The following is a 16,710-nucleotide window of genomic DNA, read 5'->3' on the forward strand; positions in this document are numbered from 1 at the left end:
TTTTCAGTCTGTCCTCATCACATTGCTAGGCTTTGGTTGGAAAGGAAAAATCTCGCATGTGAGTGAGGTTATGATTCAGGAATTGGCTTTTTGAATTTAGAAAATGTTGGTGATGTAAGGTGATTTGCTTTATTATTAATCTACAACTCACCTGTTATGCAGCTTAAGAAGACTAGTTCTAAACGATAAGATCTTGACTCAAGATCTCAGAATGACTGATAGCAGGTTTGTCCGATATGAATGTTAATTTCATGGAATGAATCATTTAAAGACAGTAGGAGTTGATGATGAAACCACACTCTGGAGTTTGAAAAGAGACGAGGCTGCTTTAAGAGAGAAACAGGAAGTTGTAACTAGAAGCCATCTGAATACTAAGCCAAGGCAGAATGCTCTTGAAGTAGCAACTTAAGTGGCAGTGTTATCCTGAAATCCTCAGGCAGCCAGACCGTCTTAGGCAAACCTTGATAAAACAGTCCTTTATCCAGGTTTTTATCTAAGGAATCCCGAGTAGACTGGAGAATGCAGAGACAGCAAAGGTTCATGTCAGAGAGGGACGAGTATCAGTTTCAACATCAGGGAGCGGTGGAGCTGCTTGTCTTTAATTTTTTGCTCATCCTTACCATTTTGACAATCTGGTTATTTAAAAATCATCGATTTCGCTTCTTGCATGAAACCGGAGGAGCGATGGTGTACGGTGAGTGCAGAAACTGTAGGATTGATGTGAAACTTGTTGCTTGGGCGTAATTAGAGACTTGTGCTCAGATGGCAAAGTACCGAAACTGGAGAAAACATGCTGATTGAAATGTCATTAGCTTGATGAAAGGTGCTGCAGCATAATGAATGCTCATCTCTATCCAGATGAGCTGCCAAAATTTGCCTTGTCACAAGAGTAAATGTCACAGTCATGTTCTCACGCAGCACATAATGCGAGTCTGTTGACAGATGTAGGTCCATTGTCATGTGGGGAGACAAACAGGGCTAGCTGTTTGTTTTTGTAATGATAGATATTGGGAAGTCACAGAGAGCAGCCTTCTTTCAGTGGAGGGGCTGATGAGATTTATAAAGTTCTAGAAATAACATCACTTAAACATGTATTGAGTAAATCCTCTTACATCAACTAGTTTCAAGAAGAAAACTTGCAGAAACGTATGTATTCCACCCCTACTATTGGAGTAATTTTGTTCAAATCTATTTTAATTATATGAGCATGTTTTATTTTCTTGTAATACACAAGTTTCTTTATGCAGTGCTCTTCATTTCTTAGCCTGATTTCATAATTTCTAGTTTATAGTTATTGTTATTATTAGTATGATTTACTGTGTATCTTCTTTTTTGGAGGGAGGGACAAGGTGTGGAAAAGAATTTAACCTTTTAAGCTCCCAAGGTATTGCTCTTTCTGTGCAACTTACCATGTCATTCCTTTCAGAAAGCTTAATAAAATGTGACAGAGATTATCCAGTATGTACTCTCATCTTTTAAAGTATAGTGTAAGACACCGGTGGTTTTAAAACTGATCTGATTTATGAAATAGTTTGCTTTACCACTCTTAGCCTGATAATGGATAGGAACTTTGAACACAATGGAAACAGCTGAGGCATTGTTATAAGTCATAGTAAAGAATATACTTTTATATTTCACTTCCCTTATTTTGGAAGTCCTATAGCCTTTTATACCCCCGAGGTTCAGGGAACAGGATCCGTGCACATTTTATATGCTAACCATGTGATGTCTTGATGATAACAATGTACGGTCATGATTTGAGACCATAAGAAATCGAATGCCTTAACTGGATCCCACTGTGAGATACTCGAGCTAGAAGGCAGAAGTTTTAGGCTAAGCGGTGTAATTTCTTTCGGGAGACTGATGTGCTGGTCCATTCAGAGCACAGTTAAGTTCCTTTCCATTGAAGGACTTAAAAAAACATAACAAAACTCTCATTTGAGGGGAAAAACTTACAATCAGGTTAAAGAGAAATAGAGAGAAGGGAAGTGACACCAGCAGATGTAAAGCCCTCGGCGCCAGTCACTGCCCTTCTCCACCATCAGTGGACCAGGCTTTCTACTGACTCTTCTAATAAATAATCGAGGATATAGGATGTAATCTGAGAAGCCAGAAACAATGTAATTCTTGGCATTAAATTAAAGGGCTATATATAGTTTAGCAAAACAAGACTGGTTTTAAAATTATAACCCTTTATTAGAGGAGAAGATTTCTTCACAGCCATGAATTTGATTGAACTATGACTCATTTACCAATTTCAGCTTTTCTTTTTTTTTTCTTTTTTTTTTTTTTTTTCTTGCGTTATGCGGGCCTCTCACTGTTGTGGCCTCTCCCATTTGCGGAGCACAGGCTCCGGACGCGCAGGCTCAGCGGCCATGGCTCACGGGCCCAGCCGCTCCGCGGCATGTGGGATCCTCCCGAAACGGGGCACGAACCCGCGTCTCCTGCATCGGCAGGCGAACTCTCAAGCACTGCGCCACCAGGGAAGCCCTGTAAAACTTTTGATTAAATTTTGGTGACCTGTTAAAATTCAGACATACTTTGTACTCACGACACATAAATATAACTTTTACTTTTTAACATGAAAATTCCCAGATTAACTTTAATCCTTAAAAACTGCATGAAATACTTGTAAGTTGTGGTTGAAGTCATAAAATATTAGCACATTTACTGTATAGCACAGGGGACTATATTCAATATCTTGTAATAAACTATACTGGAAAAGAATTTTTAAAAGATTCGGTTTTATATAAACATATATGTGTGTGTGTGTATGTAAAACCGAATCACTTTGCTGTACACCTGAAACTAATGCAATATTGTAAATCGACTATACTTCAATAAAGAAGAAAAAAAATTAGCACGTTGAGCAATAGTTGAGATAGCGTTTCTCTAAATTGCTATTCTTAAGGCAGTTTAAGCTTAAGGTTTGTGTGGGATTAAGTTGAGCTGTCTGATTTCTGTCCTTCTTTTATAAATTTTTTTATATGGGAGTTATTGAAAGCAAGTTCTGAAACACTGCAATGTATAAGGATTATAAAAATTATGGAGACATCCACATATATGTATAACTATCCCATTACTAGAATTTTTAGTATCCTTGAGTTATCTTGAGCTGTATAAATCAGTGAAAAGACTTTTATTTTAGTGTTGTTCAGTTTTTTTAATTGGCATAGAATTATAATTGTTGGAATTTAAGGAGATCTTAAAGGTTATTTTCTCTAGCCACCTCATTATACAGAGGAAGAAACTAAGTCTCAAAGAAGTGAACTTCCCCCAAACTGAATAGCTACTCATGGCGGCGTCCATGTGATTTTACTCATCCACATGTCTAATAAGGTTCATGTTCATCTCAAAAGAGCTCTCACTGATAATCTCTGAAAATAGTCCATATGGATAGCACTGGTGACATCTCATATTTCTTCTTCAGGGATGATCTAAATGTTATGTCTAAAATATTTATTAGGGACTTTCTGTCAGTGATGTAATAAAATCGTCTGAAACTACAACAGAGAAGTAAGATGGGACATTCAGATAAACCTTTTGTTGTTGTTGTTTTATTGGAGTATAGTAGCTTTACAATGTTGTGTTGGTGTCTGCTGTACAACGAAGTGAATCAGCTATATATTATACATATATCCCCTCCCTCTTGGACCTCCCTCCCACCTCCCCCCGCAACCCACTCATCTAGGTCACCACAGAGCACGGAGCTGAGCTCCCTGCGCTATACAGCAGGTTCCCACTAGCATGGTAAGGGGAAGGGAGATGCCAAGTGAATGAATCTCCCAGTAGCTGTAACTGAATTTGAAATTCATATATTGGGAAGGAGTCAGAGATTGTAAGTCCAGCATCCTCATCTCACAGGTAAGGAAATGAAGACTTAGAGATATGAAGGTCATGTAATTAGCCACCGAGCTGGGCTAGCTATCTATCTTTATTAAGAGATACTGAAGATATTTTAAAATAAATAAATTCTTTCAATGATTGTCGTAGAGAAAAGATGTATCTGTGAGATCCAGATGCATCCTCATATTGTTTATGCTTTCAAGATTAGTCAGATAGATTCTATTTTCCAGAAAGTCCAAAAGAATGAAATTTCAGAGTAAGACCACCAAAGGATGGAAGCCATGGCTCTTGGGAGAGTTCTGCCAGGGGCCTGGTGATAATCAATGGGGAAGAAAAGAAACAAAACTATGATTCACGTTGAACTTTTAAAAGTTTTTTTTATCTTAAAGGAGATGAACACTTGAAAGTCAGCTGTACTTCAGTCATCTCCATCTCACAGACAGATATGCTTGTAATGAAACATCTTCTAAAATTGCTTGGTCCTGTACCTGACGCTTATCAATGAATCTGACTAACAGTTCCCCTACTAGACTGACTACTGCTGTTACTCTCGTCAACTATTTGTATAACATTTCATTTTCCTCTGCATCAAGAACCATAAATATTTTTCTAAGGCCCTGGATTTCCTGTTTCATCCCAGCCAGCCTTTTGCCTTTCTGTCACTATTCTGCCGATATGTGTCAGTTATCCTTTAGAAGACACACTAGATGTTGATGCATTTTATCTGTATATGGGGAAATCCAATTAAAAAATTTTAGGGAGCAGGGTCTTAGGAAATGAGCAATTAAATAAAAGTGAGGAGAAAAGTGATCAAACAGAACATTTAACTGCTCTTTTATAGTTATTGTTAGGAACAATTTCCAAGTTGTTAACCTTATATTATATGAAGTGTTGTAGAGGCCAAGAAAAATCATGGGTGGTGTTTGGTTTGACTCTGGAGTTCACTGGAGATAATTCTGATACTCCAGATACAAATAATCTATCTTTCTTGGTATCAAGGGTCCTAGGATGCTTTTAAAAATTAGTGGCAGCATTTTAACAATATTTTTGCTTCACCAGGAACAGTGGTTGGTAATTGTGTCTCATGACATTCTACAGCTCTCATTATTTCAAAATCAAAGGATTAGAATCCATAACTGGTTTAAAGTATAAGCCATGATGATATTCACTTAAATTGGACTAAAAGCTTAAGAGACTATTAATGGTCAAAATATTGACTGGCAGCAGATGGTGCACTTAGCGCTGCTCACTTAGGGCCCTGTATCCATCGCTCGTTGTTCATAAAAGAAAAATTGCTCCTTGTTCCCTGATAGCATTAACAATTCCATTACACATCACTGAGGGCTCCCTTACTTTGTAGGACATTCATAATGCCATGCACTTGAGGGTTGGGATCTGAGTTTAGGAACAGAACAATTTAAATCTCTTAGAAGTCTACCTTTGATTTCACAGCCTTATAATATAAGGGACAGTCTCCAAATACAAGGGGAAATCTTGCTCACTGTTTAGTGGGCTGAAGGGAAATTTTAAGCCACAAAGTTTAGATTTTGAATTCATTAAACTATATTATATTAAACTATTAGACTATGTCTGATCCTCTAAGAATATATTTAGCAGTTTCATAAGGCCAACTGAGTTCACTCAACAGCCTGTTTTTCAAGATTTACAGAAAACATAGTTACATAGTCAAGCACTAAGGTTTTAAAAGCTATGTTTCTTAAAAAATCATAAGGCATTAATTTTATCCCAGCACTGCTTGGAGGTTCCTCAGGATAAAATTGTCTTGGTGGACATGGTGTGGCTCTCCCCTACTGATGCATTTTACTCTGCTTCAGTCCAGCCCTGCCTCCTTGACTGCCAGGCCCATAGGAGATGTTGACTGCCACTTCACACCCTTCTCCCTGCCTGGAAGGCCCTCCTGAGGCTTTTTACTTATGCAAATGTAGCATGCTTTATGGAGAAAGCATTGGATGTTCTCTTGGGGATTTGGGTTTTTAAATACTTATGATTTTCTTTTTTTTCAGTAACTAGATGCATTACTTTGGGCAAGCGATTTAATCTCTAGCCCTAGTTTTCTTATCTATAAAATGAGGAAGAAATGAAATAGATTTCACTAACCTTCCTTCCAGCTTCAAAAGTCCTTCAGGGGCTTCCCTGGTGGCGCAGTGGTTGGGAGTACGCCTGCTGATGCAGGGGGCGCCGGTTCGTGCCCCGGTCCAGGAGGATCCCACGTGCCACGGAGCGGCTGGGCCCGTGGGCCGTGGCCCGTGGCCGCTGGGCCTGCACATCTGGAGCCTGTGCTCCGCGGCGGGAGGGGCCGCAGCTGTGAGAGGCCTGCATACCGCAAAAAAAAAAAAAAAAGCCTTCAAAATTCAAGTCATGTTCCACAATGTTCATTGCAGCACCCTTTCACAAGAGCCAGGACATGGAAGCAACCTAGGTGTCCATTGACTGATGAATGGATAAAGTAGTTATGGCACATATATACAATGGAATATTACTCAGCCATAAAATGAAACAAAATTGAGTTTTTTGTTTTGAGTTGGATGGACCTAGGAGAGGCCTGCATACCGCAAAAAAAAAAAAAAAGTCCTTCAAAATTCAGGCCAAGACTGACATTAGCCATCAGGCAACTCTCAGCCACTCCAACTCAAACCAATAGCTTTTTTTCCCAGAACCCTACCAGCCTATAATGACATCCGAGTCTTTCTCCCAGATGGGATTTTAATTAGCGTTATTTTACCATTCTTAGTTCTTCCAGTTCTGCTCTGATTTTATATGGAATGCTCAGTAAATCCTGTTGAATTCCTGTTAGAAAGGCAAAGAGAGAAAGTTATACCATCAGAACAGTGAGGTCTGGCTGTGGATTTGGGGATCTGTGGATGCATCTCATATGAAAACCAGAGTGGCTCTGATTTAATTTGAAGGGATCTGCAGGAAAGGTAATTAGGGTTAAGAGCCTAATGAATTAAACTTGCTTTCCCTCTTGGGGGAAAAAGAGGTTGGTTTTAAGAAGCTTCAGAGATCAGGGCCAGGTTTTCCATGCTGTAAAGTGTTAGCCAAAGAAAGTTTGAAAAAGTGGAAAAAATCAAATATGTGTAGCTCTGTGTAGGTTTTTAAAAGTTGATTTTAAGAAAATAATCTCCTATATATCCTGCTGTGCTTCTGAATCACTAAGGAGCTACAGAGGAAACCCGTCGAGCAAACTACTGTGTTGCCTCAAAGGATCCCATCTCAGACTCTAAAGGCTAATGAGTGTGCACATCAAGAAGATGAATTTTTGATTTAAACTGTTTATGGAGATATTATATAGAGTCTAAATGGTCAGGCAAGTGGTAACATGATAAACTAATATTTGCTAAACATTTATTATGTCAAAATAACATATAATAAAAATAATATAACTAGTAACAATAATAAAAATAGCTAACACAAATAGCATTTACAGTATGAATTATGCTGTCATAAGTACTTTACATATATTAACTCATTTAATCCTCACAACAACCTTTTTTTTTTTTTTTTTTTTTTTTTTTTGGTTTGTGCGGGCCTCTCACTGTTGTGGCCTCTCCCGTTGTGGAGCACAGGCTCCGGACGCGCAGGCTCAACGGCCATGGCTCACGGGCCCAGCCGCTCCGCAGCATGTGGGATCTCCCGGACCGGGGCATGAACCCATGTCCCCTGCATTGGCAGGCGGACTCTCAACCACTGTGCCACCAGGGAAGCCCAACAACCATTTTTTATGTGGGGAAACTGAGGCACCAAAAATTAAATAACTTGCTTAAGGTCACACGTACTAGATACCTAAGCTGGGACTCATACCTTGGCAGTTTGGCTCCATAAGGCCACTGGGTATCACAAACATGGGTGTGTTTGTGTGTGCATGTATGTGTTGCACGGGGGAGGTATTGTCATTTTTATGTTACAGATGATGAAGCCAACACTCTGAGACATAAAGTGACTTGCTGGTAACCACCAGGGCTGAACTTCAAACCCACGGTCATAAAACCCATATTCTTTCACCTGTATCACACATTTAGCCCTAGAAGTGTTGCTGTTACTTAATAAATGTCTATTTTGTGCCAGGTGATAGTACTTTAGAAAGTTTATGAAAGAAAGACAGAGATTGAAAGATCTAACTACATACTAACCCTCATGGCTAATCATCACCATATCCATGCAGAATAGGTCTGAGCATCTTCAGTTTGTATATAAGGAAACAGAAACTCAAAAAATTTACAACTATGGCCAAGGCTGCCCACAATAATTGGGAGAAACACCATTTTTGGAAGCTAGTGCTCTCAAATTCTAGCCACAGTTGTCCTCTGATCAAAGTCTGCTGTTGGTATTTAACTCTCCCAGGAAGTTAGGAGTGAGGAGAGGTTGGGAAAGGGAGGTGGGTCGTTAAGTTTTCTTTTTACCTTGAGGCCTCAGAAACATTATACTGTCCATAGCAAAAAGCCCAGCATGGGAAAGGCAGTGGGAGCAATATTGTGAAAGCACATCCATGCCAAGCAGCTGGGTTGAAATGTCCCAGTGAGAGTGATGAGGCTGACCCGGAAACACCTGCTCCAGCATCAGGGAAGGCGGTGTTGCAAGTCCACAGTGATTCTGGTTTTAAATGCCTGTGATTGTCAGAATGGGTGGGGGAGGAACTGCCTTATTCATGTGGAGTGTGCAAAACTAGGCTTTCATCTAATCTTAGTTTAATGGAATTAAATTTTTGGAAGAGACTGAAGATAAAATTACTTAATACCTCTGGGCTCTCCAAGCTTGATGAAAGCTGTGTGCATGAACCTGACGTGACATGGATTTTGATGGAGTTCTATGACTGTGATGGCAGTCGTATTGGTAGAAACTGCTGTCTTACAAGACAGTGCTTCTCACAGTAGGGTTCCAGAAGCAGCAGCAGCAGCATCACCTGAAAACTTGTTAGAAATGTATATATGTGGCCCCCGACCCAGCCTTATTAAGTCAAAAACTTGGAGTCCAGCAAAGCAGTGTTTTAATGAAACTTCCAGAGGTTTCTGATGCACTAAAGTCTGAGAACTACTCCACTAGGAAAATGAAACATGCAGTTTCTAGTTTTGTCTCCTTTTCTCCTATCTTTTTCCTTTCTCACTTCGTTACCCTGCTGTGATGAAGAGAGAGTTTGGGAGACAACCTCCATGTATTGGGGAGTCCCTTCCTCTTTCACTATCTAGAATACTTTGTGACATTTCCACCCCTGGTTTGAGAAAAAATAGACTGTTCTGTGTAAACATTATAAAAGAAATCATTTTGTTTTAGTCAGTATTTATCTAGTTATATATCTCTATATTTCTTTTGTAAACTTCCTAAGATGATTTCAAGGAAGGGTATTAGGTACATATAAGCTGTGGCTGAGATAGTTTCTAGAGAAAAGTTACCTATAGTGCTATGTTAGGAATCCCGGAGTGCTGTGAAATGTGTGTGTTTGTGTGTGTTGTATGCACGAGTATGTGCATGTGTGTGTTGTCTGGTATGCACCAAGGATGGATGTGCACATCGGGCAGCCTACCATGGTGGAAGATCTCACGGTTGGGACTCTTCCATTTCGCATATGACTCTAACCTGTGAGAAGATAGAACTTTGAATGGATGAAGCATCCCAAGGTGGAACAGCTTCATGGACCACTTTCCACCTTGGAAGATCATGGGATACTCTTGTGGGCAGATGCCCCAGACAGACCTGTTCTGAAATCATTATGGGATGCTTTTCTTCAGCAAAGCAAGTTGATAGTGAGCCAGCACAAAGCAATAAATTATGTCCCTTTTAGCAACACCCACACCTTCCTTTAGTCCTTTGAATTTAGAAGGTTGGTGGGAGGGCAGAGAGAGAACAAAAGCCCTAAATAGCCAGAAGGCATTGTATATTTTTACTTTTGGTTCTATCCCTGACTAATCTCAGTGTAAAACTAAACTGCTAAAGGAAAATGTTAGGGAATGCATTTAGCATTTGAAACTCAAACCCATATCATCCCTCTAAATCAGTGTTCTGACAAAGGCTTTGATAAGATGGTAGAGGTGGATAAATATAAAGTAAACAGTTAAAAAGTGTAGCGATATATATGTGTTAGCATACGATATTTGTCTTTCTCTTTCTGCCTAAGAAAAAAAAAATGTCATGAAGAACCTAAGGGTAAGACAGGAATAAAGACACAGACCTACTAGAGAATGGACTTGAGGACATGCGGAGGGGGAAGGGTAAGCTGGGACCAAGTGAGAGAGTGGCATGGACATACATGCACTACCAAACATAAAATAGCTAGCTAGTGGGAAGCAGCCGCATAGCACGGGGAGATCAGCTCGTCGCTTTGTGACCACCTGGAGGGGTGGGATAGGGAGGGTGGGAGGGAGGGAGACGCAAGAGGGAAGAGATAGGGGAACATATGTACATGTGTAACTGATTCACTTGTTTTAAAGCAGAAACTAACACACCATTGTAAAGCAATTATACTCCAATAAAGACGTAAAAAAAAAAACTCTAAAGCAAAAAAAAAAAAAAATTGTAGCGATGACACGTAATATCTGATATTTGTGAATGCTATCTTACAGTTAAATGGTGTCCACCGATTTGGCTTCCTTCGAATATTTATCACACCCTTTCCTTCTTCATTTCCACATTTGGGTCCCTAGTTCATATTTTTTTAATCTGAGTGACTGAAATAACATCTTAGATTCCCTGCCTTAAAGGGTTGTCTCCCACTATAAAAAGTCTTAAGAGTGGTAAAGAGCAGTCTTCCTTGGCTTTACTTTATTCCTGTCATCTTGAAATTCCTCTACTCAAATTCCTTTGCTAAATTCTTTTTCACATAAATAGACACTATTTCTGATGTTAACTTCCTCTCCATGTTCCCACTCTATCTCAATTTTCTTTTCTCTCTTCGGATAATTTTCTCCAAACGCTCTTTCCTCTGCCCCGAAACAGAACAAATCTGCCTCTTCAATAGGAGCTCGCTCTGTTCTTCCTTCCTCAGGATCTTCTTGGCAACTGTCTCTCACTCTTGAACACCCTCACTGGGGTCCTTGATCTCAGGTGCCCTAGTGGGCCACCCAAACTGCTCCATGTTCCCGATTAGCACCCCACTTACTGATTTCCATGTGCTTCTCCCTATAAAGTCCACGCCCTCTTCTCTCCCTTGCAAATCCTTAAGAAGCTCCTCTGCGAAGCCTTCCTTAGCACTTTAGGGGGTGGAGTTAGTTGATCGCTCCTTTAGGGTTCTTTGGGACTTTGTACATTCACTTGTTAAAAAAAAACTGTATCTGTTAGGATGTGTTCAACTGCTAGTCACAGGAACCCTAACTCAAACAGACTTAAGCAGTACAGCAATTTATTATGTCCCATAACTAGAAGTCTAGAGAAAAGCAGTCTTCAGGGCTGGCTGATTCAGCAACTGCTGTTGTTTTCAAGGACGCAGGTTCTTTTTTCCTTTTCTCCGCTCTGCCATTCCCAGTGCTGACTTCAATGCCAGGCTGGGAGCGAGGTGGGCATGGCAGTTCCTGATGTCCTGACCAGGCACAATAATAGCCTGAGGAAGGAGAGAGCTCATCTCTCCTCTGCCCCTCTTTTAGGGTGTCAAAAGTTTTCTAAGAAGCCTCCTAGCAAGCTTCTCTTCACATTTTGTTGACAGAAATAGAGTTACATGCCTTCTAGTACCAATTATCAGCAAGGGGAATAGAAACACCCTTGGAGCTGAGAGAGAGGTCAACTTAGCCTGAGCACATGTGGGGAGGGATGGTTAGCCAAAGAAATCAGGGTTTTGTTGGGAAAAAGAGGGGGTAGATGCTGAGTTGCCAATCAGCAGTGTCTGATCCCCTTATTAAGTTGAAATATCATATTACGTAGTTTAAGGATTTATCTTGTTTTTTCAGTAAGAGACAATACCTCACTTATTTAGATTATTCTTGGTAGCCACTCCGTGCATAGAGAGTGAAAGAACTACAAAACTCAGTTCTTCAATCTTCATGTATTAACTACATTTTCTTGAGGCTCCTGAATTCTCTCCAACGTCACGTGGCATTTAAATATACTTGTGTGATAGTCTGATTAGATGCATGTGTATAGTTGGGCTTGTTGCTTTGTGTGACTCCTACAGGAAGAGAATCTGAAAGGAGCCCGCTGGAGTGTGCCATGCAGTGTGGCAGTGTGCGTGATAGTGTGTGAACACAATCATTGGTCTGAACATAGCCAAAGAGATTTCAACATGTTGTGTTTTAAAAACCATCCTGTTATCCATTTCATCATATATAAATATGATCATTATACATAAAAGTAAATCCCCATCTATATTCCTCTGAGAAAATTCTCTTTAGGATAACATTTCAGCATCATGTAGAATGACTAAATAAGATGCAGGGGAACTGGTTATGAAATGCAGGCTTAATATAAGAAGACACTTAGGAAACCCTTGTACCTTATTCTCACTGGAAGTCAGGATCCACAGGATTGGGCAGAAGGAAGAGGCCTGGTAGGATTAAAATATTTTAATGTTTTATGATCAGGGCCATATTTTATTCATTTTTATAATTCCCACAAGTCCTAGAGCAATGCCTTCCATGTCTGTAGCATGAAAGCAGAAGGAGGGAGGAAGGGAATGGGGTTTTCTCATATTTTCAAAGTGGAGGATGGAGAGCCAGTCCAGAAAGAGGAGGCTCATATTTCTAAATGTTTCGCATTTTGAGTGCTCATGAGGCTCTTTCCTCCTTCCTTCCTGCGTCCCTCCTTTCCTCTCCCACAGACATCACCATGTCAACTGCATGTCAGGCATCTGCTATGAGAGTTATATTGCAAGCTCTGTAAGGACAGGGACATCACAACATTTGGTGTGATGCTCCTTACATGTGACATTTTAAAATGTCGGTCACTGACTAACTACATAAACTCAGAGGATCCTTTTCTTCTTGAATCCAAGGGAGTTTGTGGACTTGGAGAAAGTTGGGTTATAACTGCCTGAAGTGTTTGGCTTTTCTAGAGAAAAAAGAGATGAAGAATAGCACAGCTTCTGCCCTAAACAGTCTCATTATCCAGTGGGGGTGACAAAGCCAAACTCTACAGAGCAGTGCTGAACAATATATATCTTTATATAAAATGGGGCCAAAAAGGGTGTGGTGCAAACTATAAGTACTCAAAGATTAGGGAACTTAGTGAGTACAGGCTGCATCAGAGCACAGGTCCCCCAGCTGGGACTTGAGATGGACTTTGTAGGATTGTGAGGACCTTAGGGATGAGGTCTGTTGTCCAAGATCTGTCTTGGGGGTTTGTGTGCTTCTGGGGCAAGGTCAGCGTTCGCTAGAAAGCAAGTTCCCACTGCTGTCACCCTAGTTGCCCAGATGCTCAATCTTGTAGACCCAGGGGATGCATCTGGACTAGAGTTTCTGCTTGGAGAAGGTAATGCCACCAGCCGGCCAAGTGACAGAGCTCAGCAAAGTGTCATGCTTGTGAGGATACAACCTGGGGTCAGGGCTATGCACACATATGTTTGTGGTATTGCTTTGCTGGGACAGGCTGCCTCCTTTTCTCCTTGGGCAGGTAGGGTTCTGGTTCATGGCTTACCAAAGAGAGTACTGGTTTGTGTCCATAAGTCATGGTAGACAGTCCCCTCTTTTCTTCTGTGCACAAGTGGTTGATGCTCTCTTTACCCTGTATCTTTGTGGGAGTATAAAAATAACCCCTTTTCATTAGCATTTTCTTCCTACTAGCAATCCTACTTTATCTGACACCTGCTCTCACACAATACTGGGCTGGAGTGTGTTAACTCAACATTCTGCATTTGCGTCAGCATACAGCTAAAGCTCTGAGTGGCTGTCAAAAGCATTATGAGGCTCTATGAGTAGGTGTCTGGCCTCCAACATTAAGGATTTTCTCGTTGCTCTTACTGCACACAAATGGGTGGATTCATTTGTTAACTGAGTGCATGGTGAGGCTGCAGCTTCCCCAGTGGCCCCTTGTACTGTGCCAAGATGTTGATTCCTCTCAACTCTTGGGATTGGGGAGAAGCAGGGCCAGGGCCTTCTGTCTAGTGTGTTCACTTGGGTCCTCCAAGAAGCAGATGCTGGAGAGAGATTAGCTGTGCAAAATGTTTATTGGGGAGCAATTCCTTTGAGGAAAAATGGGGAGGGAGACTGCGGATGCTGGGCCAGCTCTCAGGTCTTGGAGCAGCCCAACCAAGCCCTGTGGAGAGAGGGAAGGAGGGGAGGCTGCGTAGGAAAAGGTTTAGGCTGCGGTGCAATTCTAAGAAAGGTTGGGCAAAGCTGATGCGGGGTCTTTGAACCATGGTGACCCTTCAGAGGAGTCCCATCTCCCTGTCTTAGTGCCCCTGCTGTGATCAGTCATTGGCTGGCTTCAGCATGACTGCAGTCGTGAATTCCAGACCGTCGGTCAGACTACACACTCCTTATTGTGGGAGGTCTATCTGCAAGGTGCATTTTCATGCTATTACATCTGGTCACCTCTGGCAGCGAGCAGCTTACTCCACTTACTCCAGTGTGCCGCTTCTCGAAGGCTGGAACCAGAGATGGTACAGAGGGCCAGGCACGGCCATTTAGCTTTTGAGGCATTGTGTGAATTTAATCGCAGAAACCCAGGTACTAAGCACTTGTTATTTTGACAAATACTTGTTTCCCCTGCTTGAGAAAAAATGGTGGATACTTCATGTTTACTTCTTGCTACTGCACTGAAAGCATCTTGCAAAAATAAGCGGCTCATGGCCCACCCTTTGGGAATTTCAGATATTATCAATACAGGTTCTCCCCATTCGGGCCCTATGCATGTAGTACCTTGTTTCCCTTCTTTATATTCCACTTAGCAGAAAGCAGAGGTCATAGTATCATTCATGGTAATTGCCAAGTAACTTTTAGAAAACGAGTCCTTCCTAGGATTCCACTAGAGTGTTGGAAAAGTGATGTTCTTACGCAGGCACCCTAAACCATGTGCGGTGCATGTGGTGTGTCTTCCCTTCTCTTTCCTGACTATTTTTATTGTAGTCATTTGACACTGCACATGGAAGGTTGCCCACTGTTCTGTGATGGGTCAAGTGCTCATGGTGGTTACATACCCATCACTTATTTTTTCTTGTTGGCAAAGGTTAAGATAAAATATTTCTCACTATTATGGGGGAGTGGGCCAAATACTGAAGCAGGAACAAGTAAGGTAAAAATATTTTTGACAGAAATCTGCTTTCATTCTCACCTATTACTCTAGTTCTCTACATTACTGCCAAAGTGATAGATCTTATATGAAAATCTGACTGTTTTACTGTCCTGCCTAAAATCTTTCAATAGTTCTGTATTACCATTGGGTTAAAAATAAAAACTTCTTAGCATGACAGAGGAGTCTCTTTATGACCTGGCCCCTGTGGTCTAGAGTTTTTCTCTGTCTCTGTCTCTGTCTCTGTCTCTCTCCACCTATTCTCTTCTTACTCCACTGCTGATTCCCTAAATCCATCAGATTTCTTAAATTCCTCTGTATTTATACATTATATTCTTAGGTTATCCTAGTGACTGTTAACACAGAACCACTCACATTTCAGTGACTACACAAGTGAAGTTAACTTTTCACTCAAGTAACAGTCCAGTGCAGGTTTTCCTGGCTGGCGGATGGCTTTCCCCAACCTGGTGTTTCAGGGATGCAGACTTCTTCAGAGTGGTGACTCTGTCTACCTATAGGGCCTTTGTTTCTGCCCCATCCATATGGTAAATGGTGAAAGAGGAGGGAGAAAACTCACCTACTTCTTCCGTGCTGTGGCACACATCACTTTTGCTTATATTCCATCGGTGAGAACCCAGCCAAATGCCAGAGAGCTGGAAACACAATCTCTGGCCAAGCAGCTACTTCCTGACAACTATTCTACACACTGGCAAACAAAAATCCTAGGGAACATTTATCTGTCTCTGCTGTTACTCATGTGCTGCCACCCACATGTGCAGCCTGGATCTCAACTCATTCCCTGATTCAGGTCATCTGGACAAATGTTATGTGACCTTTTAAGATTCATCTAAAGCTTTGCATCATTCACAGAGCTTTGGAGTGTCTCCTCTCTATACTCGGATAACACAGGGTACTTACCAGCTGTTATAGCACACGTCACATTGTATTATAATTGTTTGCTTATGGATCTTCATTTTACAAACTTCAGCTCCTGTAGGACTGGGACTGTATTTTTATTTTAAGTCTATAAATGTCTGAAACAAAATATGCACCCAACAAATGTTTTATTGAATAAATGAAAGGCCATTAGATGGCTAGATTTACAAAAGACTGGTAAAACCTCCAAACTTTGATGTTTTAAAGAGTGAATTGTGGATTTATCCTAAAACAAATACATCAATCCTAATTTTAAATTGAGGAATGTGTGGACCTCTAAAGTTTCTTTGTGATTTTGTTAATAAATCCACAATATTAAGAGAGTTCACATTTATCAGATTACCATGAGCATCCTAACAGAGTCTGTAAACTCAAAAGTCAAAGATTGTCACTTGAGTTCAACTCTTTGCTAAGGGAATATTGTATCATTAGAATGTGTTTGACTGCAGGTAAGCAGAAACTTGATTTTACGTTGTTTGAAAAATTAGAAAATGTATTATGTCACATAACAGGAAGTCTAGAATTAGGGTAGCTCCAGGATAGGTTGATCCAGGCCTCAGTGAAGGCATCCAGGACCTGGGTCCAACCATCCTCAGTCCAACCATCCTCAGTATATTGACTGTGTCCTTGGACTATATCCCCTCAAGGTCACAAGATATCTGCCAGCAAAAAGTAGAGAAACATACTGCCTTGATCATATCCTGAGGGAGAGAATAAGAACACTTGTCCCCTAACCACAGTATATAAGTGCAACCTTTTAGT

The 16,710-nt window shown here is 40.9% G+C and overlaps 1 protein-coding gene across 1 annotated transcript in view; it reads left to right on the forward strand.

The window, feature by feature from the left end:
• Positions 1 to 519: 519 nt before the first annotated feature.
• SLC9A9 (solute carrier family 9 member A9) overlaps positions 520 to 16,710 on the forward strand; it is a 547,504-nt gene continuing 531,313 nt past the window's right edge. The window contains exon 1 of the mRNA XM_007446943.1: positions 520 to 694. Within this exon, the coding sequence (XP_007447005.1) occupies positions 520 to 694 (175 nt within the window). The remainder of the gene's footprint in view (positions 695 to 16,710) is intronic.

This window comes from Lipotes vexillifer, unplaced genomic scaffold (genome assembly GCF_000442215.2).
Source record: "Lipotes vexillifer unplaced genomic scaffold, Lipotes_vexillifer_v1.1 scaffold40, whole genome shotgun sequence".
Classification (NCBI taxonomy): Eukaryota; Metazoa; Chordata; class Mammalia; order Artiodactyla; family Lipotidae; genus Lipotes; species Lipotes vexillifer.